Raw genomic sequence first — 25,869 nt, 5'->3', positions numbered from 1 at the left:
AGTCCAGGGTCATATCACACAGCTGTTTTGTTCCTCTAGGACTCGTCAGAGAGTCCAGGGTCATCACCCGACTGTTTTGTTCCTCTAGGACTCGTCAGAGAGTCCAGGGACATCACACAGCTGTTTTGTTCCTCTAGGACTCGTCAGTGAGTCCAGGGTCATCACACAGCTGTTTTGTTCCTCTAGGACTCGTCAGAGAGTCCAGGGTCATCACACAGCTGTTTTGTTCCTCTAGGACTCGTCAGAGAGTCCAGGGTCATCACACATCTGTTTTGTTCCTCTAGGACTCGTCAGAGAGTCCAGGGTCATCACACATCTGTTTTGTTCCTCTAGGACTCGTCAATGGCGGTAAGGGCGTTAGATATTAATTACCTAGGAGGTGACCGAGGGAACTAAACTCCAGAAAACGAGTGTTCATATGTAATATAATACTGCTATGAATATTCATGTGGCTATGTAGACTATAAATGGTAAACGGTTATTTTACGGTTAACGATTTCTTTGTATGTATGACTTTTTGAACTTTTTAGCTGGAACTATTCAAATCGCCACAATAGCTGTAGAAATTCGTGGACGAAGTTGAGAAACTAGGCCTCGACTGTTCCCAGTGTAAAATAAGTATTGTATTACCTTAACATTCCCCCTCGTTTAGAATAGGTACATGCTACATTGTAGACTTATAAGCTTTCCCCCCACACAGTGCATTAAAGTAAAACTTGTCAAAGCATGTCCGGACATGTACCTAATCCGGACACCTGTCTATTCCGGCTTTATTGCTTGTTGCCAGAATGTTCCCTCTTAAATTATAGTATTTAAAACCTGCATAATCTGGAACCTGCCTATTCTGAAAACTGGCGTTGTTTAACTGAGCATGGTACATCTGTAAGTATGCCTCTAAACGCGACCTGGTCAATCCGGCCGTCAAGTTTTCTTAGACTGGTTATACTGTGATACAATTGTGTATTCAATGACACTGTTACATGAGACTGTTACTGGCCGATTTGCCAGGCTATACGTAAATATTAAAATCGCCATTAATATTAAATGAATTTCAACATACCCCATTATACAAATGTAGTTTGTCTTTCGGAGAAAGAATTACTTAACAATTAAGGGGGGGGGGGGGGGGGGGGGGGGGGGCATGTATTGGTTTCCGTTATGAACTGTGTCACTATTTATATAAAACATAATACGACAGTGACTGCAGTACACCATAGGGTCATTGTGGGCCCATCATGGTGTCAAATCCAAATCAAAACCATTTATTTTACAACTCTTCTGTTTACCAGTTGATCTAAATATTTTGCGTTCAATGGCAAAAATGTGATTCTAAGAAATTAGATATCAATTTCTCATACCACTGTCCAGTAACCAGTAATGACATGTTTAAGTGTATATCTGTTTGTATCTGGTGGAGAGCAGCAAATCACCTTCTGCCTTTGTCGTAGCAACTAACGCTTTTAATACATGCAGCAAAGAACGTGCAACTTTGTCCATACGCAGATTCTAAAGATACGTTAAGGGTAAGCCTAACCCAAACCCATTAACAACATTGTGGTCACATTTTACAAATACTGATATGTACATCAGCAAATGTTGCATATCTTCTTTCCTGTAAAAAATACAGAATACAGTATGTTGGAGAAACCAGCACAAAGCTAAACATCAGAATCAACAGCCACCGTTGCTCCATCAAGCAAAACAAACCTGACTTCCCTTGCGGCAAGACATTTCAATTGACCTAGTCATACTTTGAAGGACTTGCATGTGGTTGTTATTGATCATTGCCCTACCTGGGATGAAAGGAAGCGTCGGTCGAGGGAAAGATACTGGATTATCAACTTACAAACCCTTCAAGGATTGAACGAACGTTAAGGCTTTGTTCTCCACTTGACCCCATGCTGGTATCTGAAAATATTTTCTTACTTCCCTGAACTTTTGTTTTTTGACATCCCCAACAGCATTGCAGCATTCCTCGTATATCCTACATTGCTTTGCTGCTATTCGATACTCAATTTGGTCGCCTCCCGTCGTTGACAATATTTTTACTTTAAAAACTGCTGCACCGGTACTCAAGTCGCCTCCAGTCATCGACTTTTTCTCGACAGTCCCAAGCAGTCTGTAAGGATTTCCATTGCGACATTTCGGCACTCGTAAATTTTGGTTTGTACAGTCCTGATAATTGTTTAAATATAACTTTGCTGTCAGGGGACGTTGGCCAATTTCACTCTTTGCAGGATATTTTGAAAGTTCTCCAGACTTTATACACAATATATTTATCATATCCATTACCATTTCATGGACGAGAGTACATCAAGTATTTATGCAATATCGTCCACCTGTTCCTACACGCTGTATCCGTATAAAATCATTCTGGGACGAAACGTCCATTAACACTTCGGCATTTGCACGCACGGGATATTTCAAATGTCATGGCCGTTGGTCACATAGCATTCTATCATAGAACATGGCTTGTACGTCACACTAGCCACCGCCTTCGGCCCACTGAAGCCAACAGGGTTCATGGTTGTTATTTCAACTACTATTAAATTATTAGTCTTACTGTATCTTATATAGAATATATCACGTGATTTTATGTGAATTCACTATGTCTTGACAAAGTGGCGGATTGCCTCGAAAATTTGACATTTTCATGTCAAACTGTTAGAATGACTTCTTTGCCCCATGCTTGTACTAATATATTTGTCGCAAATATTGACATATCAGCAGGAGAAAGATCGAAATCTATGAAAATGTAATGTTTACATTTGAATAAATAAACTGAAAAATATCAACGGGTAATCTAGAGAGATAAGCGGAAGTTGCATCTTCCATGACATCAACTACATTGCGTGTGATCCATGTCGAGTCCTCTAAAGAGAAACAACAAGTGTTGAATTCTCAGTACATACCAAATCCAGACAACAGTAAGGATTGAATTCTCAGTACATACCAAATCCAGACAACAGTCAGGATTGAATTCTCAGTACATATCAAATCCAGACAACAGTCAGGATTGAATTCTCAGTACATACCAAATCCAGACAACAGTAAGTATTGAATTATCAGTACATACCAAATCCAGACAACAGTAAGGATTGAATTCTCAGTACATACCAAATCCAGACAACAGTCAGGATTGAATTCTCAGTACATATCAAATCCAGACAACAGTCAGGATTGAATTCTCAGTACATATCAAATCCAGACAACAGTCAGGATTGAATTCTCAGTACATACCAAATCCAGACAACAGTCAGGATTGAATTCTCAGTACATACCAAATCCAGACAACAGTCAGGATTGAATTCTCAGTACATACCAAATCCAGACAACAGTCAGGATTGAATTCTCAGTACATACCAAATCAAGACAACAGTCAGGATTGAATTCTCAGTACATACCAAATCAAGACAACAGTCAGGATTGAATTCTCAGTACATACCAAATCCACATAACAGTCAGGATTGAATTCTCAGTACACTCAGTACATACCAAATCCAGACAACAGTAAGGATTGAAATCTCAGTACATACCAAATCAAGACAACAGTCAGGATTGAATTCTCAGTACATACCAAATCAAGACAACAGTCAGGATTGAATTCTCAGTACATACCAAATCCACATAACAGTCAGGATTGAATTCTCAGTACATACCAAATCAAGACAACAGCTAGTCAGGATTGAATTCTCAGTACATACCAAATCCAGACAACAGTAGCTAGTCCTTTTAATATAGACAACAAGTATTTAATTCTCAGTACATACCAAATCCACACAACAGTAGCTAGTCCTTTTAATATAGACAACAAGTGTTTAATTCTCAGTACATACCAAATCCACACAACAGTAGCTAGTCCTCTTAATATAGGCAACAAGTATTTAATTCTCAGCACATACCAAATCTAGACAACAGTAAGGATTTAATTCTCAGTACATACCAAATCTAGACAACAGTAGCTAGTCCTTTTAATATAGACAACAAGTGTTGAATTCTCAGTACATACCAAATAAACAGATCACAAGTAGTGATCGACAGTAAGTAAACAGTGACATCAGGTGGTGAGTGAAGGACATTAGAAGTTATCTCCCTGTGTTTGTCAGTTTTCCGTGAGGTCTGTCTGTTCAACATCAATGGCTGTTGAGTTCCTATCAATAGCCAAGGTCATCCAACTACGGCCTCACTTGTCAACAAGATGCATGCGTGTTATAAGTGTGTATGTCTGGAAGGATTCTGCATGTCCGTGTTTGTCTCCTTGTAGTAGTGCGGAACTGAAGCCCACTATAAAATGCCACTCTACCGAAAAATACCGCCGGAGTCACGCAGACGGGCACCATACCTTGTCACAAACTGGCGAACCAGTCGTTCAAGTCTCAAAATGCTAAGCAGTAATTACTAATAAGTTAATGTACAAATCAATCTAAATATCAAATTATATATACCCTACTATGTCTGGGAACACAACCCGAATCAAAATTAAGGCTGTGTAATTATAAGACATCAGAAAGACGGAGTGCTAGTCCCTTATAATCACCGATGATTTCTACATGGATGAAACAGCTGTATGGTACAGTATTATTACATTTTTGATGTACTGTATGTAACAATCTATTTGTTTTGAAAGATTCTGATATGTTGTATTTCTTTCGGACACTCCTTTAGATAGAAATGAAAAGATAAGATCCTAAATTGCGTCACCTGTTTGTAGGGGCAGCAGGACCCTACTTGTAGGGTAGATACAGGTGGGTGATGAGAAAATTTCACCGGCGTTGTGATTCAAATAGACCTCTCTCCGTCAGGCACAAAAACTTAACACTGCTTTTATATATAAACTGCAAAAACTGTACCCGTATTGAATTTGCCTTTGTAAGTTTGATTCTGTACTTGATGAGAATTATGAGATAAAAAGAAGTCGACCTTGACATCGCACTATGAAATAGAATATATCCGATGACAACCTACATTTGGCGCCATGATGTCTCATGAACCTTAGAATCCATAAAATTATACAGTGTTGTTTTAGTTAAGGTTGCCTTGATATAAACACCTTGCATCGGTATCTGCAGATAATTTTGTTGGTTTCGATATTAAAACCGACGTTATGTTTATGTTAAGATATATTCAAATCCTGTGTTGGTCTTTTTCCGTTTATGACATAACCTTTCCGTTTAAGACATAACCTTTCCGTTTAAGACATAACCTTTCCGTTTATGACATAACCTTTCCGTTTATGACATAACCTTTCCGTTTAAGACATAACCTTTCCGTTTAAGACATAACCTTTCCGTTTAAGACATAACCTTTCCGTTTATGACATAACCTTTCCGTTTAAGACATAACCTTTCCGTTTATGACATAACCTTTCCGTTTAAGACATAACCTTTCCGTTTAAGACATAACCTTTCCGTTTATGACATAACCTTTCCGTTTAAGACATAACCTTTCCGTTTATGACATAACCTTTCCGTTTAAGACATAACCTTTCCGTTTAAGACATAACCTTTCCGTTTATGACATAACCTTTCCGTTTAAGACATAACCTTTCCGTTTATGACATAACATAACCTTTCCGTTTATGATATAACCTTTCCGTTTATGACATAACCTTTCCGTTTATGCTGCTAAGTAGAATTTCAATATGATTGATCAATTTGGACGAGATCTTGGTTAAGACAACTTCTTATTCTTAAAACTTGGTTATTACATATGGCAATGACAATACAATATTATATTTAGTGTCACACGTTAATTTACATAATATACAAAAATGTAACAGATATAATGTATGCCATATTTGAATAATGAGATTTTTAATGAATAGGTGTGAAAACCTAAAAGCTACACAAACAGGTGAGCGGTGACCAAGAATCCTAGCGACTAGGTGTAACAAGAGATTTTTTTTACATTCCTGGTAATTTTGTCACGATGTTTACCTATTTGTGCGTTGAGACGTAGCGACCACCCGATCACATTACTAAATAACATATGACTCAGCTCCGCCGAGTTTCTTGTCAGTTCAACACAACTTTGTAAAAGTATATAGGTTTTTGTATCTACATTGTAGTTTCTTTATCTTGATTTTCTATTCGCGACAAATATTCATCTTTTTATTTCTCCAAGTATCTTTTTTCCAAACTGTTCCTGTAAAAATTATCATAAAATTATATTAAGCAGCCTTTATAAAGCTTACCAACCTTAATATATAGGCATCCGGTTTTGCTTTAAACTTGAAGCATCACCGACTGTTTAAAGAAAATAAATATAAACATGGCTAATATAAATATAATTAGTAAGAATACAGATTTCTGGTAGACAGAGTCCTTAGTAAGAATACAGATTTCAGTTGACAGAGTCTTTAGTAAGAATACAGATTTCTGGTTGACAGAGTCCTTAGTAAGAATACAGATTTCTGGTAGACAGAGTCCTTAGTAAGAATACAGATTTCAGTTGACAGAGTCTTTAGTAAGAATACAGATTTCTGGTTGACAGAGTCCTTAGTAAGAATACAGATTTCTGTTGACGTAATCTTAAGTTAGAACACAGATTTCTTGTAGACGTAGTCATAAATGTTATTTAGATAAGAAAAAAATCGCCTTTGCCTAGTCGTCTCATACTTTATTGGTTTGGTTTGGTCTTGGTCTTTCCAAACTTTATATTGCTTGCATATATTTTGGTGGAGGTGGATTTTTGGTTCAGTTAAATTATTGTATTAATCGTACCCTCCATACCGTAGAGTTGTACTCGTTTGTTTTAGGATTATTGTGGAGCTATACATCAAAGATTATTAAGTTAATCCTTATACTTTAATCTTTTAATAATTCTTGTGAAAGTTTACTTTTATCAATGGACTCTTTCCTTTTAGAAATTCTTACGCCGCCGTATCAGCCAGTTATGAACGCCCTTGCCTTTTCTTTACATTATAGGCTGACAACCTTATTTTGTTTGCCTCCACTGTAAAAAAAAACCAGCAAGACAAATGTGTGGCGATAAATTGGCTCACTTTTTTAGGAGTGGTCGCAATTACTTTATTTTATTTTCATTCTTTTATGTTTATAATGCTTATTTAAAAGATTTCGATTATTAATAGTATTTCTTTGAATTCTTTGTATGAATAACACCTTATACAGCAAAGGGGAGCGGAAGATAGATTAGTCCGCCAAAATATCAATATATAATTGATATATATTGTCATCCGCATTAAAATGCTTGTTACAAACAGCATTACAGTATAACAATAAAACTTTTATTGTAAATTTGTAGGCACATCAATATGAGTGATGGTATATTTGATATTTATGAAAATATGAATTTACTGGAATAATCATCAAAATGCTTTTTTATTCCTATATTAACTAATCACTGCTTCCTCTTTATTTGTAACATGTATATGTAAATCATTCACGTATTTTCTCTTATATTTTAGAACGGAAGGAAAAAACGTCATCATCAGCGTCGTCGCCATGACGACCGATATGATGACGACGGATTTGATAATCCGCAGTATTATCGTCCGGAATACCCCTCGCACCATGACGAGAGATTTAGCCACAATGTTTATAAGCCAGGCACGGCTTACAGAGACGAATATAAGGACCCCAGACACTACCGGGACGGAGCTTCTTCAACAGAATCTATTCTGTCGCGGGGAAAAAAATCCCAACTGGCCAAAGTTTTGCTTATTGTTGCTGTGATTGCGATAGTCGCCATAGCCGTGATATGTGGAATTGTCATCTACCTAGGTGACAGTAAGTATACTTATTCATCTACCTAGGTGACAGTAAGTATACTTATAAGTACTGCTTATCGATAACAAAGTAACCAATGCAATATTTTAGCGTTATATTTAACAGATATTACGAATAAATTGATACGAAAAATTGTATTTAATATACTGCAGGTATTTCTTATCGATAAGTAACTCATCAATGCAAAATATTATATCTTCAAATATTTCCATATCGAAAAATAGTTCAATTTAAAAATATTATGTATCAGATACTAGACGAATTTTGTATCGACAAAATAGATCTATATAATTATAATACTCTGTCGTCAAATAGTACATTTAGATCTATTTATTTCAATATGTTGTTTATACTTATTTAAATTTCTTATCTGTAAAGTTAAAGTATACAACATAATAAGTTGTATTTGTTAAATGATATTTCTTACTAAAGGTACTGGTTATATGGACCCGGATACAAAATATTGGGTACACTGTACCAGATGTAATATTTTTCTAAATGTTTATCCTTCAAAGGGAAGAATAGATAATATTGAAGAAGGTCGGCTACTGTCGTAGGCGTAATCTTATCGATAAAAACAAAAAGTGCAAATAATTTTGTATATTTGTTTTCGACGATAAAACTAAACTACATGTGCTTTCATCTCCAGTGTGATGGAAGTAAGATTGATAGAAAATAAAGACCGATACATAATATTGTGATGATATTTTATACAAAAATGAATTTTAGTATCACATACTAATAATTCTTATCGAAACAAAAAAAGTTCTATACAGAATTGTGTATGATTCAGGTCATTTCTTTCTAAGAAGTAAACCTATAAAATGTTTTGTCATATTAAAATCAAACTGTAGGTAGACATATTGTAGATACCCTTAATACTTATAACGCAGATAGAACAAAGTTTGTTACCTGGACATACAATTCACGAAACTTCACTGTTAGCCTGATACGTGTTAATTATTCTGTTGAAAACATAATGTCAATATGTCTCCAATTAATGGAAATAAACTGTTTACGATAAGTATTTGATTTAAAATATAACTATGTATTTTCCCTAATTATCATCAGTGTTTTTATTATGATTTTTAACCTAGGATTATATTAAATTATATAACATTATATTATATGATGTGATATTATATTATATTACATAACATGATATGATATTGTATTAAATAACATAATATTATATTATATTGTATTATATTATAAAATATTATCCATTAGTGTTGAATTTGTACAAAGTACACATGAACGAAATCGGATCCATATGAAATACAGCAGGTTGTAAATTAGTCATACAATTAAAGTTTTCCAACCACTATACAACGTGTTTCTGTTTTAATGCCATTTTGTTTTTATCTAACTTCAGCTCCCGGTCCGGCGAAAGTCTCACCAGGTATGTACAACATCTACATGTGCTTTATGTTCTTTTGAAACGCAATATTAAAAATATTATAATTTATTGCTTTATGGGTAATATGCTCCTTTCTATCTTGGAGTTTTGTTCTATTTTGGGTGTATCCTATCAACAGCATTGCGGCTGTGCGGTGCAGTGTAATTCATTTCTGCTCTAGTTATCTCTTTGTTATGTTTGAAAAGTGTCCAAACCTTAAGTGTCTTTTGTGCAATCTTCAAGAGAGCGTTGCAAAACATTACTTGCTACTTTGCTGTAAAAAATTGTTTTTCTATTCTGCACAGTAATAAAACTTATACTGTTCAAAATAGCACAAAATGGAAACAGCGACATGTCGACTTAGATGAACAAAATTTCCGACAAAGAACAATTATAATCGATTAAAAACAATAATAGATTGTGGTATATTCTAATAGAATACCAAATTTTACATTTTTGAAATATATTACTATCCTGCAATAGTTTGAGCTTCTAATTTGATCATTTAGATTAATTATATATTATTATATATATAAAAATTTCACAACCCTAAACAATTACGTGGTACTACGTGTAAGCCTCTATATTTTGTTGGTAACATTTGGTTATCAGGACCCTTTTGTTACCTCCCCCATTTGTCGGTGTAGATATTTTCTAAACTATGGGAGCAATTGTTTAGATGTAGCTCTCTACACTATCATTCCTACAAGAAATCAATTAAATAGCGACTATGCAATATCACTTTAGATATAGCAACAGAATATGACCAGATATTTCAGAGATATAGACTTATCCGACTATGACCAGGTATTTCGGAGATGTAGACATATCTGACTATGACCAGGTGTGTCGAGATGTAGACGACCAGGTGTTTCGGAGATGTAGACGTCTCCGGCTTTGACCAGGTGTTTCGGAGATGTAGACATATCCGACTATGACCAGGTGTGTCGAGATGTAGACGACCAGGTGTTTCGGAGATGTAGACATATCCGACTATGACCAGGTGTGTCGAGATGTAGACGACCAGGTGTTTCGGAGATGTAGACGACCAGGTGTTTCGGAGATGTAGACGTCTCCGGCTTTGACCAGGTGTTTCGGAGATGTAGACGTATCCGACTATGACCAGGTGTGTCGAGATGTAGACGACCAGGTGTTTCGGAGACGTAGACGTCTCCGGCTTTGACCAGGTGTTTCGGAGATGTAGACTATCCGGCTATGACTAGGTGTTTCGAGATGTAGACTATCCGGCTATGACTAGGTGTTTCGGAGATGTAGACGTCCCGGCTTCGTTAACAATATATCGTTGCTCCATCGTTACGTCCTGATGTAGGAAACAAATCGGAGAAATGTTGAATAAATTTGGACATGTAAAAAATAAGTTGCGGAACAGTATTATAAATGTCTTTAAAGCAAAGTAATAACAATTGAAGTAACATTGAAATCATCTCACTTATACAATTGTCCATGAAGGCTATGTTGTAAGTAAATATCGAGGTAAGCGGCCAGTGTTGAACAATCAGAAATACCGTTGATGTAAGTTCTACAGGGCATATCTATGTTTTCATCTGAAGACAAAGCGTCCTCTACCTATCTAAATAGAAAATAAAAAACAATGTTACTGTTATCCGTTGAAACTAAACAAAGTTTGCAAAAAGAAGGACACAGGTAATCTTATGTCATGAATTGGAATGTTTTGTCACCAAACCGAATAACGGTGTCGTCGGCCTTCATTTTCACGCTGTCATCTTCTACACATTTCGTCTATTTGTTTGTCTTACGTTTACGCTGTCATCCTCTACGCATTTCGTCTAGATGCTTGGCTTACGTTTACGTCCAGTACAGTCATCTACTAATGATGTAGTCCGCTTTCCATGAAATGTATTCTGTTATAAAAATAGGAGAACGAAGACATCTTGAAATTGTTGATTGTTAATAATTGTGTAAGGGAAGGGAAATGTCAAATAAAAAAGGTTTCAAAGTTAGGATGGTCCGTATTGATCTAAAATATATTGGTGTCTTTAAAACCACATTCCATTAATTCAATTATCACTCTGCCTCCCCAACCCATGATGTGATAAGAATAGTGATTTGTAACGAGTCCAACTAACAATAAACATTGTTTATAAAAGACGTTATAATTTTGGTTTCTTAGAATATCAAAACCTTGATTCTTCTGTTAAATACGTAGTTGATGTTTTGTTGGTGATTAATAACACTCCGTCTGTTTTTGTTTGATTATGATTATTTTTTTCTTAAAATAGATAATTGTAATGCGCTCCTATTTTACATACACATTTTTTTCAATTTCAGTCGAATTTACGATGAGTATGAGAGCTCCTAACACGCCTTGGAACTCAGATCTGGGGAATCCTAGCAGTGATGCCTATACCACAATGGCTAATAACTTCAAAGCCATGGTCAGTATACATACTTGGGATGGGGGAGTGATTTCACTTCTCGGTCACCTTTTCAAGGATTGCAGATATTTGGCCTAATTATCAAGAATGGGTCAACAAAATGTTATATACACAATTCGGGGAGGGCAATCTTATTTCATAAACATTTTTCGGGGAGAGCAATCACATTTAATATAAATGAAGCTAGTTTGACCCCTGTTTGACCCCTGAGAACGGAGAATTCGGGTCTCAAAAGGAAATGAGTAACATTTTCATCTAAGTTTGAAATTTAATGGAAAGAGTTGGAAAACACTTCCGAAATAATTCAGGTTCGTTTGACCCCTATGGACAAAGAAGGGGGTCAAAAACGGGAAATTAGCTGAAACATACAACTCGTTACTTATTGCTGACCAGAACTACCACAACAAAATTCTTTGTGGGATTTTACTGAAAGTAGTGCGACTATACAAGGTATCATTCGCCCGGTTGTAAGCTTTAAGTTTGTAGTCAGATGACCGTTAAGGCCGGTTGGCCTCATGATTTTTATTCTTTTTAAATGTATACATGGATTAAAAGGAAATCGTTCTTATTATAATTCCGTAGTAATGCTTTTCTCGTTCATATTTGAAAGATCCTTAAAACAAATTTTACTTACATTCATTTAGCATCATTTGAAAGTTAGTTTAGTCAGTCAAAAATCAAATCAAAATGAAATTTCTTCAGAAAATGTTAACGTAATATGGACTTTCTGTTAGCAATGATCTTGGTATAAATCCTTAAGGCAAACAAAACCCAAAAGTATGTACCAAAACAAAACATTAGAATCGAATGATTGGCTTAAGGAAAAAAGGTGTTTTTAGCATTTGTTACATATTATAATTTTGTATAAGACTGCTATGTGCTGATAAGGTTCAATTTAAGCTCCAGTTCACCATGCCGAATGCTTCTTTTGTTACAGATGGACGCTGCTCAGAACAGTGGGCCGTATAAGGATATATATGATGGTACGGTGGTGAATGGATTTAGGTAAGATACCGTCCAATTTAGATCTAGGTAAGGTACCGTCCATTTAGATTTAGGTAAGGTACCGTCCATTTAGATTTAGGTAAGGTACCGTCCATTTAGATTTAGGTAAGGTACCGTCCGTTTAGATTTAGGTAAGGTACCAACCGTATAGATTTAGGTAAGGTACCGTCCATTTAGATTTAGGTAAGGTACCGTCCATTTCGATTTAGGTAAGTTACCAACAATTTCGATTTAGGTAAGGTACCGTCCATTTCGATTTAGGTAAGGTACCATCCATTTAGATTTAGGTAAGGTACCGTCCATTTAGATTTAGGTAAGGTACCAACCATATAGATTAAGGTAAGGTACCGTCCATTTAGATTTAGGTAAGGTACCAACCATATAGATTAAGGTAAGGTACCGTCCATTCAGATTTAGGTAAGGTACCGTCCGTTTAGATTTAGGTAAGGTACCGTCCATTCAGATTTAGGTAAGGTACCGTCCGTTTAGATTTAGGTAAGGTACCGTCCATTTCGATTTAGGTAAGGTACCGTCCATTTAGATATAGGTTAGGTACCAACCATTAAGATTTAGGTAAGGTACCTTCCATTTACCTGTAGTTCTAGATAAGGTTCAATAATGGGATAAACTTTCATTTTATTCAAACACATTTTGTTTTAACAAATAAATAATATGTATATGGGACATTTTGATTTCCTAATTTTAAACAATACAAAGAGACGAATTCAATTAATGCATATTATTTCATTATCATAAACTTCAGCCACTATCTTGTAATTTTGTTTCTTAAAGATGTACAATACAATGTACAATACACTTATACTATTTGCGTTCTTGTCCATTGTCCATTGTGATATCAGAGTTATTTCCCATTAGTAATAACTCTAATGCAAAAGGCAGTGCTTGCATTGTATTTGATAATCTTCAGTTATTTCGAGTGTTGTTTTCCTTTTTTGTAGTAAGTTAGATGTTCCTGGATAGGATGTAGAGTTAATGTAGGGTAGGATGTAACTATAAGATGTAACTGTAGGATGTAACTATTGGATGTAACTATAGGGTGTTACTATATGATGTAACTATAAGGTGAAACTGTAGGATGTAACTGAATTTGTTTAACAAATTACATGCCAACAGGCAGTCCAATGGTTTGCCACTATGCATATCAAAAGTTCATCATATTACTTCTGTTAAATTGCACCATAGTAGGCTTGTAAACCATCATTGTTTTAAATGGATTTTCTGTTTAGATGACCCTTAACGAAATCTTTACTGTAAACGTGAAAATTTACGCGAAGGGGGAATTCACGCGGATTCCTTTTTATCGTGAACATTTTTTTCACACGCCTATAATTTGATATTAATTTGGGTAATTTAGAACTACTGATGGAGATAAAAATGTAATATCGCGAAAAATTACCCACACGTGTATAGTTAATATATCGAAATCGCGAAATTAACTCCCTGCGAATATGGTCACGTTTACAGTATATCATCCACAAATTTAAGGTACAGCTCCCTAAATTGTCATTTAAGAGTCAACCTTGTAGACAGCTTTATCTGTGGATTTCCTTGTGGAAATGTGGACATTTCACATTTGGTTGTCCTATTTATGTGCATTGTACTTCAGAGTTTTGAATCGCTTCAAAATCTGAATAGGAATAACGATATTAAGATATATATTAAGATATATTTTCTTGTATTCCGGATCTGTTTAATTAATACAATGAAAATATTTTTCGAAATATGAAAAAAAGATTATAGCGATTAGTGGTAAGTATAATAAGTAATATTTCTCTACTACATTTGTATTATTCTTTATTGACTGTAATTTTATGTTACATTAATTGATGTATATGGATAAAAGGGTGTTGATGATGTGGTCAAAACCTGTGCCAAATCCTCTGTCTAAACCTTTAATGTCTACCTGACTATGGATGTTGTCGTTACAGACAAGGTAGTGTCATTGCGGATTTCACACTGAAATATAAGGACAATAAGCTGCCTGGAGTAGTCGGATCTGGTGTTAACCCACCGATAACTAGTAGTGAGGTGAAAACCAACACCCAGACGTCCCTGCAAACCCTACAACAGACGGCCGGTTCTACCCAGCAGTTTCCTCTCCTAAACGACTTTGAACCAGCCTCCATGTTGTGTATGTATAACGTGTAATCCAACAGTTAAACCTTACCTCCAGAGTTGTATCTACTTACTGCTTAGTATGATAGTGCTCTAAGGTATCTAAACAAAAAACAAAACAAAAACAAACCCAACCTTAACTTATCCTTTATGTACTTGTTACATTATTGATTAACTAAGTAGCTTTCTAATCGTTCTCTTTCTGATTTAATTTTTGTATTTAGCTGAATACTACAAAATATTCACCTAAAGCATTTTTTCTGATTTGAGCGTTTTTACTACAACAGTAAGGTGTGTGTTGATCAACTCCAAATGAAAATAATAACCATTATCACAGTAAAATGATAACCATTATCACAGTGAAATGATAACCATTATCACAGTAAAAAATAACCATTATCACAGTTAAATAATAACCATTATCACAGTAAAATGATAACCATTATCACAGTAAAATGATAACCATAATCACAGTAAAAAATAACCATTATCACAGTTAAATAATAACCATTATCACAGTGAAATAATAACCATTATCACAGTAAAATAATAACCATTATCACAGTAAAATAATAACCATTATCACAGTAAAATGATAACCATTATCACAGTTAAATAATAACCATTATCACATTAAAAAAATAACCATTTTCACAGTTAAATAATAACCATTATCACAGTTAAATAATAACCATTATCACATTTAAATAATAACCATTATCACAGTAAAATAATAACCATTATCACAGTAAAATAATAACCATTATCACATTAAAAAAATAACCATTATCACAGTAAAATGATAACCATAATCACAGTAAAAAATAACCATTATCACAGTTAAATAATAACCATTATCACAGTGAAATAATAACCATTATCACAGTAAAATAATAACCATTATCACAGTAAAATAATAACCATTATCACAGTAAAATAATAACCATTATCACAGTAAAATAATAACCATTATCACAGTAAAATGATAACCATAATCACAGTAAAAAATAACCATTATCACAGTTAAATAATAACCATTATCACAGTGAAATAATAACCATTATCACAGTAAAATAATAACCATTATCACAGTAAAATAATAACCATTATCACAGTAAAATGATAACCATTATCACAGTTAAATAATAACCATTATCACATTAAAAAAATAACCATTATCACAGTTAAATAATAACCATTATCACAGTAAAATATGAGCTATTATCACAGTAAAATAATAACCATTATCACAGTAAAATAATAACCATTATCACAGTAAAATATGAGCTATTATCACAGTAAAATAATAACCATTATCACAGTAAAATAATAACCATTATCACAGTAAAATAATAACCATTATCACAGTAAAATAATAACCATTATCACAGTAAAATGATAACCATTATCACAGTTAAATAATAACCATTATCACAGTAAAATAATAACCATTACCACAGTTAAATAATAACCATTATCACAGTAAAATAATAACCATTATCACAGTTAAATAATAACCATTACCACAGTAAAATAATAACCATTATCACAGTTAAATAAAAAATCATTATCACAGGTAAATGATAACCATTATCACAGTAAAATAATAACCATTATCACAGTAAATTAATAGCCATCATCACAGTAAATTAATAAACATTATCACAGGTCAATTCAACCTCTTTTGTGGCAAAAACAGGTAACGATCTGTTAGTCATTATCATCAACAAAACCACGGTCACTTAAGCTCATGTTGTTTTGTAACTTAAAAAATAGACTGAATAAGTGTTCATTTTCCTAGTATTCATCTTTTTATATTATTTTGATTCCTTAATGTTTTAACCTTAAGATATTTAATTGTGTCCATCTATAATTAAAGCTTTCTGTATTTTATATATTATTGTTCTTACCCTATAAAATGCAACAATCATTAGGAGCCACTGTATCTTGTCTTTGTGCAGGTGTCCTCTACAATGTACTATCTACTATGGACGGGTACTCTAGAAATAAAAATAAATATCGTCATAATGGCGTTGATATAGTTAAAATATATCTATGTGTGTTGGTTTTTGTTACGACCAACCTCATCATTTTAAACAATTATATAACACATAGAAACATGAGGAGTATAGCTGTGAAATACAAATTCTACACAATAGAACACAGGATAATAACTAACGTACTATATAAATATATGCGTCATTAACATATGTTTGATGGGCATTATATCGAGTGAGTAAAGCGCGCCTAGAACACAAGATATACCATTGTTTAAACGTTGGCGCTATCAATCATTATAATGATACAATATGAATACAGTATAAAAGTCGTGAACGGCAATTGCATGAGGTTACAGGGAGGTAAAGTGTTAGAAATATCAAAGTTAAGCATTATATAAATCTCGAAGAGAGTCTTAAAACAGTGGAAGTTAATAAAAGCTAAAAGGGAGCATCCTGCTGACTAAATTCGTATAGTGAGGTTATTCATCTGAAATGTAAGAGATGTATACTATTTATGATGCACCGCCACTGTTATAAATCATTCATCACACTCGCAATGATCGTTTGCCTGCTTCCTAGTTGAATTTTTCTTTCTTTTGTAGCGGATGGTGAGACTACCATACCAACAACAACGACAACAACACCAACAACCACAACTCCAACAACCACAACTCCAACAACTACAACACCAACAACCACCACCCCAACGACAACAACACCAACAACAACCACTCCAACTACAACAACCACAACACCAACAACCACAACACCAACAACCACAACACCAACTACCACTCCAACTACAACCACCCCAACAACAACCACTCCAACTACAACCACTCCAACAACCACCACCCCAACAACAACCACTCCAACTACAACCACTCCAACAACCACCACCCCAACAACAACCACTCCAACTACAACCACTCCAACAACCACCACCCCAACAACAACCACCCCAACGACAACAACACCAACAACAACCACTCCAACTACAACAACACCAACAACAACCACTCCAACTACAACAACACCAAAAACCACCACTCCAACAACCACCACCCCAACAACAACCACTCCAACTACAACCACTCCAACTACAACAACTCCAACAACCACCACCCCAACAACCACAACCCCAACAACCACAACACCAACAACCACAACACCAACAACCACCACTCCATCGACAACCACTCCAACAACTACCACTCCACCGACTACTACTCCACCGCCCCCGCCTCCAATACGTGAGTATTCGTATTACTTCCTGTTTTGTGATATAATCATTGATTATTTGACTTTTTGTTGCTATAGATGATTTTAAACAAAATTATGAAGTCATAAGATAAAGTTATAGCCTTGTCATAGTATGTACGGATTCCTTGGCATGTTGTCCACTGAACCTTTTCCCTCAAATTACTTCCTCTTAATACCCAAAAGACCACTAATAAAGTTATTTGTCATTATTTCTCTGGAACTAAGATCTACAAACTTTGCGAAATTAAGAAACAATCTAACCCATATTCATACTTGCAGGGTGAACATTTAAAAAATGTTCAAATGACCTGTTAAGATTAAGCGAAAAATCATAATTCTTGATAGCTGGCTGGTAGATTAGCTTTTGATACTAGTTATTAATATGTTTTTGTTTCCTTTTCTCTGTCTCTGTCTTAACTAACCTTACTACAAAAATAAATGTATATGTATTTGCTGAAATTGGTCATCCTCATCAGTGGATGGCCAGTTTGTTATGCATATGGACTGTGGGGCCTGTATCTGTTGGGGGTGGGGATAAATTCAATATCACTAAATAGTCATGTTCAACAGTACATTTATATGAATATCACTAGTTTAATGCTTTGTATTATTCACTGATAACATAACAATCTAGTATCGAAAATCAAGTACCCTAAGTCAAAGGGTCACTCTCTACGTCTAACAACCTCAAGGAGTTACTTCCCCTTAAGTCATTTTGTCATATCAATGTGTACATATATATCACATTTGTCTGTATGTCTTACCATCTGTTGTTACTAAGGAGAAGACTTATATAGGCTATGCCTGATGTCTAATCATATTGACTTTCTTTCTATGTTAATAAGATTTGTTGAAAATGAAATTGAAATAGATTTATTTGGTTGCCTTCCTACAGAAAAATACAAGACATACCATTGGCCAATATTTACTATCAAATGTCCTCGTTCTCACTAGCGAACATAAGCTTTAATCATGAAACAAATATGTAATATCCTAGCAACCATATCTACCATAGACCCTCTTTCTCTTTGTACAGTATTTCTAAAGAATTTATACAGTATTTGTACAGCTTTTGTTCAATATTTGTACAGTTTTTTTTTTACAGTTTTTGTACAGTTTTTTTTTTAGATCACCTGGACCGAAGGTCCGGTGAGCTTATGTCATGGCGCAGCGTCCGTCGTCCGTCCGTCGTCCGTCAACATTTGCTTCAAATCGCTACTAGTCATAAAGTTCTTATTGGATTTTGACCAAATTTGGCCAGAAACATCCTCTGGGGAAGAAGAACAGATTTTGCATAAATGGTAGCTCTGACCCTGGAGGGGCCAAAGGGGCGGGGGCCCAATAGGGGAAATAGAGGTAATTCATTTAAATCACTACTAGGCATAAAGTTATTAATGGATTTGAACCCAATTTGGTCAGAAACATCCTTGGGGGAAGAGGAACAGATTTTGCATAAATGGTAGCTCTGACCCCGGAGGCGCCAAAGGGGCGGGGCCTAATAGGGGAAATAGAGGTAATTCCTTTAAATCGCTACTAGGCATAAAGTTATTAATGGATTTGAACCCAATTTGGTCAGAAACATCCTTGGGGGAAGGGGAACAGATATTGCATAAATAGTGACTCAGACCCCCGAGGGGCCAAAAAGGCGGGGCCCAATAGGGGAAATAGAGGTAATTCCTTTAAATCGCTACTAGTTATTAAGTTATGAAGGGATTTGAACCCAATTTGGTCAGAAACATCCTTGGGGGAAGGGGAACAGATTTTGCATAGATGGTGACTCTGACCCCAAAGGGGCCAAAAGGGCGGGGCCCAATAGGGGAAATAGAGGTAATTCCTTTAAATCGCTACTAGTCATAAAGTTCTGAATGGATTTGAACCCAATTTGGTCAGAAACATCCTTGGGGGAAGGGGAACAGATTTTGCATAAATGGTGACTCAGACCCCCGAGGGGCCAATAAGGCGGGGCCCAATAGGGGAAATAGAGGTAATTCCTTTAAATCGCTACTAGTTATTAAGTTATGAAGGGATTGGAACACAATTTGGTCAGAAACATCCTTGGGGGAAGGGGAACAGATTTGCATAAATGGTGACTCTGACCCCGGAGGGGCCAAAGGGGCGGGACCCAATAGGGGAAATAGAGGTAATTCCTTTAAATCGCTACTTGTCATAAAGTTATGAATGGATTTGAACCCAATTTGGTCAGAAACATCATTGGAGGAAGGGGAACAGATTTTGCATAAATGGTGACTCAGACCCCCGGAGGGGCCAAAAATGCGGGCCCAATAGGGGAAATAGAGGTAATTCCTTTAAATCGCTACTAGTTATTAAGTTATGAAGGGATTTGAACACAATTTGGTCAGAAACATCCTTGGGGGAAGGGGAACAGATTTGCATAAATGGTGACTGAGACCCCCCGGAGGGGCCAAAGGGGCGGGGCCCAATAGGGGAAATAGAGGTAATTCCTTTAAATCGCTACTTGTCATAAAGTTATGAATGGATTTGAACCCAATTTGGTCAGAAACATCATTGGAGGAAGGGGAACAGATTTTGCATAAATGGTGACTCAGACCCCCGAGGGGCCAAAAAGGCGGGGCCCAATAGGGGAAATAGAGGTAATTCCTTTGAATCGCTACTAGTCATAAAGCTATTAATGGATTTGAACCCAATTCCTTTAAATCGCTATTAGCCTTAATGTTATGAATGGATTTGAACCTGATTTGGTCATTAACATCCTTGGGGGAAGAGGAACAGATTTTTCATAAATGGTAGCTCTGACCCAAGAGGGGCCAAAGGGGCGGGGCCCAATAGGGAAAATAGAGGTAATACCTTTTAATCGCTACTTGTCATAAAGTTATGAATGGATTTGAACCCAATTTGGTCAGAAACATCTTTGGGGGAAGGGGAACAGATTTTGCATAAATGGTGACTTTGACCCAAAAGGCGCCAAAGCGGCGGGGCCCAATAAGGGAAATAGAGGTAATTCCTTTAAATCACTACTAGTCATAAAATTATGAATGGATTTGAACCCAATTTGGTCAGAAACATCCTTTGTGGAAGTAGAACAGATTTTGCATAAATGGTGACTCTGACTCTCGAGGGGCCAAAAGGGCGGGGCCCAATAGGGGAAATAGAGGTAATTCCTTTGAATCGCTACTAGTCATAAAAATATTAATGGATTTGAACCCAAGTTCGTCAGAAACATCCTTGGGGGAAGGGGAACAGATTTTGCATAAATGGTGACTCTGACCCCAGAGGGGCAAAAGGGGCGGGGCCCAATAGGGGAAATAGAGGTAATTCCTTTAAATTGCTACTTGTTATAAAGTTATGAATGGATTTGAACCCAATTTGGTCAGAAACATCTTTGGGGGAAGGGGAACAGATTTTGCATAAATGGTGACTCTGACCCCCAAGGGGCCAAAAGGGCGGGGCCCAATAGGGGAAATAGAGGTAATTCCTTTGAATCGCTACTAGTCATAAAGTGATGAATGCATGTTCTAAAAGCAATTCTTGAGGTCTTTCAGACCTTAGAGAGTCTGGACTTCATTAAACTTTAAAGCAGTTCGGATTACCACACTATGACCATATATAGCATTGTTAGAGATTTACAAATAAAACAAATTGAATATGAACATTATTTTGACATTGGGCCTAATCCAACCAGGTGAGCGATGCAGGCCCCATGGGCCTCTTGTTTAAAGTTTTTGTACAGTATGTGTATTTTGTACAGTATTTGTAGATTTGTACAGTATTTGAAGCTGTGTACATTATTGGTAATTAAATTATTTGCAAAGTATATTTGCAGTATTTGTACAGATTTTTTTAAAGATTGTATGCGGTATTTGTAAAAGTTTTTTGTACAGTATCTATACTGATTTTGTACAGTATTTGTGCAGCATTGTACAGTTTTTGTAAGGGTTTTTTGTACAGTATCTATACTGATTTTGTACAGTATCTATACTGATTTTGTACAGTATTTGTACATTTTTTATACATTTTCTGGGATTGAGATTGATAGATAATGATTGAAGGTCAGTTCCACTGCTTACACTGTAGAATGATCGTCGACAATTACATTAACTACATATCACAGGTTTTCGTGTCTAACTCTTCAGTACATACTGATCTCCTATGCCATCTTGTTGATCTCGGATTTTTTGTGTTTGTTTTTGGTAAGATAACACTATTTTGATGATTATTATCTTCTGTCCTTTTCTTTGTGTTTGTAGTGGAATTTATAGGAGATGTGAAAGCGAACGATACAAACTGGGACGACAACTTTGCTAATGAAAATACTACAGAGTACCAGAATATGGCCGGAAACTTCACAGAAATGGTCAATATACTAAATTTTCGGTCTTGTTTTTGAAAATAGCTTATAACGTATACATGTACCTCCAATTAAATGTATTTACCTAATATCCTATATATGTGTATATTCAAAATTACGTACAGATAATGACAAATATCTATTGATTTTCGTGTCTTCCATAATATCCTCATGGGTAAGAGTGTTTTTATCAAAACAAGTATTGGTCCACATCACGTATATCTGTTCATTTATCATCAGACGAACACTTATCGGTGGTCTTCAGCTTTTTCTTTTTCGAGTTTCTGTAGAATTAAGTAAATAATTATTTTTTTTGCAACCCTCCCCCCCCCCCCCCCCCCCCCCAAAAAAAAAACCCCCAACAAAACAACAACAAAAAACAAAAACAAACCAAAATCCCATTTTGAGTTAGAACAACTGCAGTGTTATTATGTCGGTATTCCTTGTTATTATGATGTCACGAGTCGCGAAAATTATTCAGTAATTTCTTTTCAGATAAAGATCATCCTTAACAATATAACAAAAGTCTTTAACGGACTGACCTTTAGTTGTTATTGATATCAAGCTGATATAAAAAATGGTTGTTTTGTTACATTGTTGTAAAAAATAAGAGTAAGTAAAGAACCTCTTCTATTATAACAACACTGATTTTAATGTCAGTAAGGAATAATAATAAACACAAATTGGAATGTCATAGATGTATTCACAATAAAACAAATACAGTGCAAGGAATTCAAAGGAGTCCATATCCGGCCAAAGGAAATGATATATGTTACATTAATTGAACACATAGTACATATCACTTCAAATGATAACATTAGCATTCTATTACCTATTACTCTTCTATCTAAAAAACACTTCAGAATCTATATTCTATTTTTAGAACACATATACAGTATCTCTATTCATTTTAGCATACAGTATACATTTGTATGTAGATCTATACATCTCATGATTATTAACATCTTAAATTGTTATTCATGTTAAAGAAAAAAACACGAATGCTGTTTAATTACCTAGTTAATTGTAAGTGTTTATTGCTTGCGGACTATAAAGTTAAATAGAATCAATTAACTGTACCTGTTTATTAAATAGACACAGTGGGATACTTATTGTCGTTTTTCTTTCCTGGGGTATCTCCCTAAGTGTTTTTGAGCCCCCTTTCAGTCATTGTTATAGCTGATTTCTCCTTGTTTTATTTCAGATGGATACCATTTACAGCACCGGCAATAGTTCTATAAATAAGTTCTACAATGGAACAACCGTTACAGGTTTTACGTAAGTGAAAAACAGGCTTATGTTTTTTGTCATTCCTATGTTATCTTTCCTTATATAAGGGTGTCAACAGTATTCTAACGAAGTGAAACATATGAATTAACTTTCAGTTATTTAGTTTCAATACAGGAATAATTCAATACTTAACCGCTTTTTAATGTCTGTTGAACGTTAAGGAATTGAATGAAAACAAGCTCCTTTTATTTTCTTTCAGAAAAGGAAGTGTGGTTATTGGATATAAAATTAACTTCATAAATCCTTTAAGTGTAGCAACAGTTGGGGGAGACAATACAACGACAGGTAGTTCAACCTCAAACTCAACCTCAAACTCCACGGAAAGCACAACAACTACCAGAGCTCCTATACAACCAATCATCCAAATACAAATTACTGTTGATGTGATAATAAATGTATTACAAGAGGCATTCGAAGCCGCTTCTACTGGTGCCCTGAACCTTACCATCTCATTGGCCATTAGCGAGATAAAATTACAAGGTATGTCGGGTAATGAGGCCATAACTCAATAATTTAATCTCGTTTGTAATGAACTTTCAGAAATTAACGTTACCGTTTATAACGTAAAAAATGATGTTACCGTTTATAAAGTAAACAATGACGTTACCGTTTATGAAGTAAAAAATGATGTTACCGTTTATAAAGTAAACAATGACGTTACCGTTTATAAAGTAAACAATGACGTTACCGTTTATAACGTTAACAATGAGGTTACAGTTTATAACGTAAGCAATGGCGTTTGATTGGTGTATGTAGGTGCGTAATGATTTGTAAGAGAGAAACCTCAATCAGTAAAGTGACATGTAGCAGGGAATCAATAAAACTATCAGGCTAAACTCGGCATGGACCGAGTCGGCGTTAATTAAGAGTACACTCACTCCAGAACATAAAAAACATACTAGATATTCCTTAATTAAAATACCATACCCCTGTCACATAGGGTCAATATACCCTCGTCATATAGATACTAATACGACTGTCATATAGATACATTATACCCCTGTCATATAGATACATTATACCCCTGTCATATAGATACATTATACCCCTGTCATATAGATACATTATACCCCTGTCATATAGATACATTATACCTGTCATATAGATACATTATACCCCTGTCATATAGATACATTATACCCCTGTCATATAGATACATTATACCCCTGTCATATAGATACATTATACCTGTCATATAGATACATTATACCCCTGTCATATAGATACATTATACCCCTGTCATATAGATACACTATACCCCTGTCATATAGATACATAATACCCCTGTCATATAGATACATTATACCCCTGTCATATAGATACATTATACCCCTGTCATATAGATACATTATACCCATGTCATATAGATACTAATACGACTGTCATATAGATACATTATACCCCTGTCATATAGATACACTATACCCCTGTCATATAGATACATAATACCCCTGTCATATAGATACATTATACCCCTGTCATATAGATACATTATACCCCTGTCATATAGATACATTATACCCATGTCATATAGATACTAATACGACTGTCATATAGATACATTATACCCCTGTCATATAGATACTAATACGACTGTCATATAGATACATTATACCCCTGTCATATAGATACATTATACCCCTGTCATATAGATACATTCTACCCCTGTCATATAGATACATTATACCCCTGTCATATAGATACATTATACCCCTGTCATATAGATACATTATACCCCTGTCATATAGATACATTATACCCCTGTCATATAGATACATTATACCCCTGTCATATAGATACATTATACCCCTGTCACATAGGGTCAATATACCCTCGTCATATAGATACTAATACGACTGTCATATAGATACATTATACCCCTGTCATATAGATACATTATACCCCTGTCATATAGATACATTATACCTGCCACATAGATACATTATACCCCTGTCATATAGATACATTATACTCCTGTCATATAGATACATTATACCCCTGTCATATAGATACATTATACCCCTGTCATATAGATACATTATACCTGTCATATAGATACATTATACCCCTGTCATATAGATACATTATACCCCTGTCATACAGATACATTATACCACTGTCATATAGATACATTATACCTGTCATATAGATACATTATACCCCTGTCATATAGATACATTATACCCCTGTCATATAGATACATTATACCTGTCATATAGATACATTATACCCCTGTCATATAGATACTAATACGACTGTCATATAGATACATTATACCCATGTC

At 35.2% G+C, this 25,869-nt stretch overlaps 1 protein-coding gene across 1 annotated transcript in view; it reads left to right on the top strand.

Moving 5' to 3' along the window:
* The first annotated feature begins 342 nt into the window (after positions 1-342).
* LOC117316368 overlaps positions 343-25,869 on the top strand; it is a 229,230-nt gene continuing 203,703 nt past the window's right edge. Inside the window, exons 1-9 of the mRNA XM_033870909.1 lie at positions 343-348; positions 7,427-7,748; positions 11,458-11,564; positions 12,502-12,569; positions 14,519-14,721; positions 17,614-17,958; positions 22,195-22,301; positions 23,500-23,573; positions 23,785-24,065. Of these exons, the coding sequence (XP_033726800.1) occupies positions 343-348; positions 7,427-7,748; positions 11,458-11,564; positions 12,502-12,569; positions 14,519-14,721; positions 17,614-17,958; positions 22,195-22,301; positions 23,500-23,573; positions 23,785-24,065 (1,513 nt within the window). The remainder of the gene's footprint in view (positions 349-7,426; positions 7,749-11,457; positions 11,565-12,501; positions 12,570-14,518; positions 14,722-17,613; positions 17,959-22,194; positions 22,302-23,499; positions 23,574-23,784; positions 24,066-25,869) is intronic.

This window comes from Pecten maximus, chromosome 18, assembly GCF_902652985.1.
Source record: "Pecten maximus chromosome 18, xPecMax1.1, whole genome shotgun sequence".
Lineage (NCBI taxonomy): Eukaryota > Metazoa > Mollusca > Bivalvia > Pectinida > Pectinidae > Pecten > Pecten maximus.
This window is presented reverse-complemented; position numbering and strand designations above follow the sequence as displayed.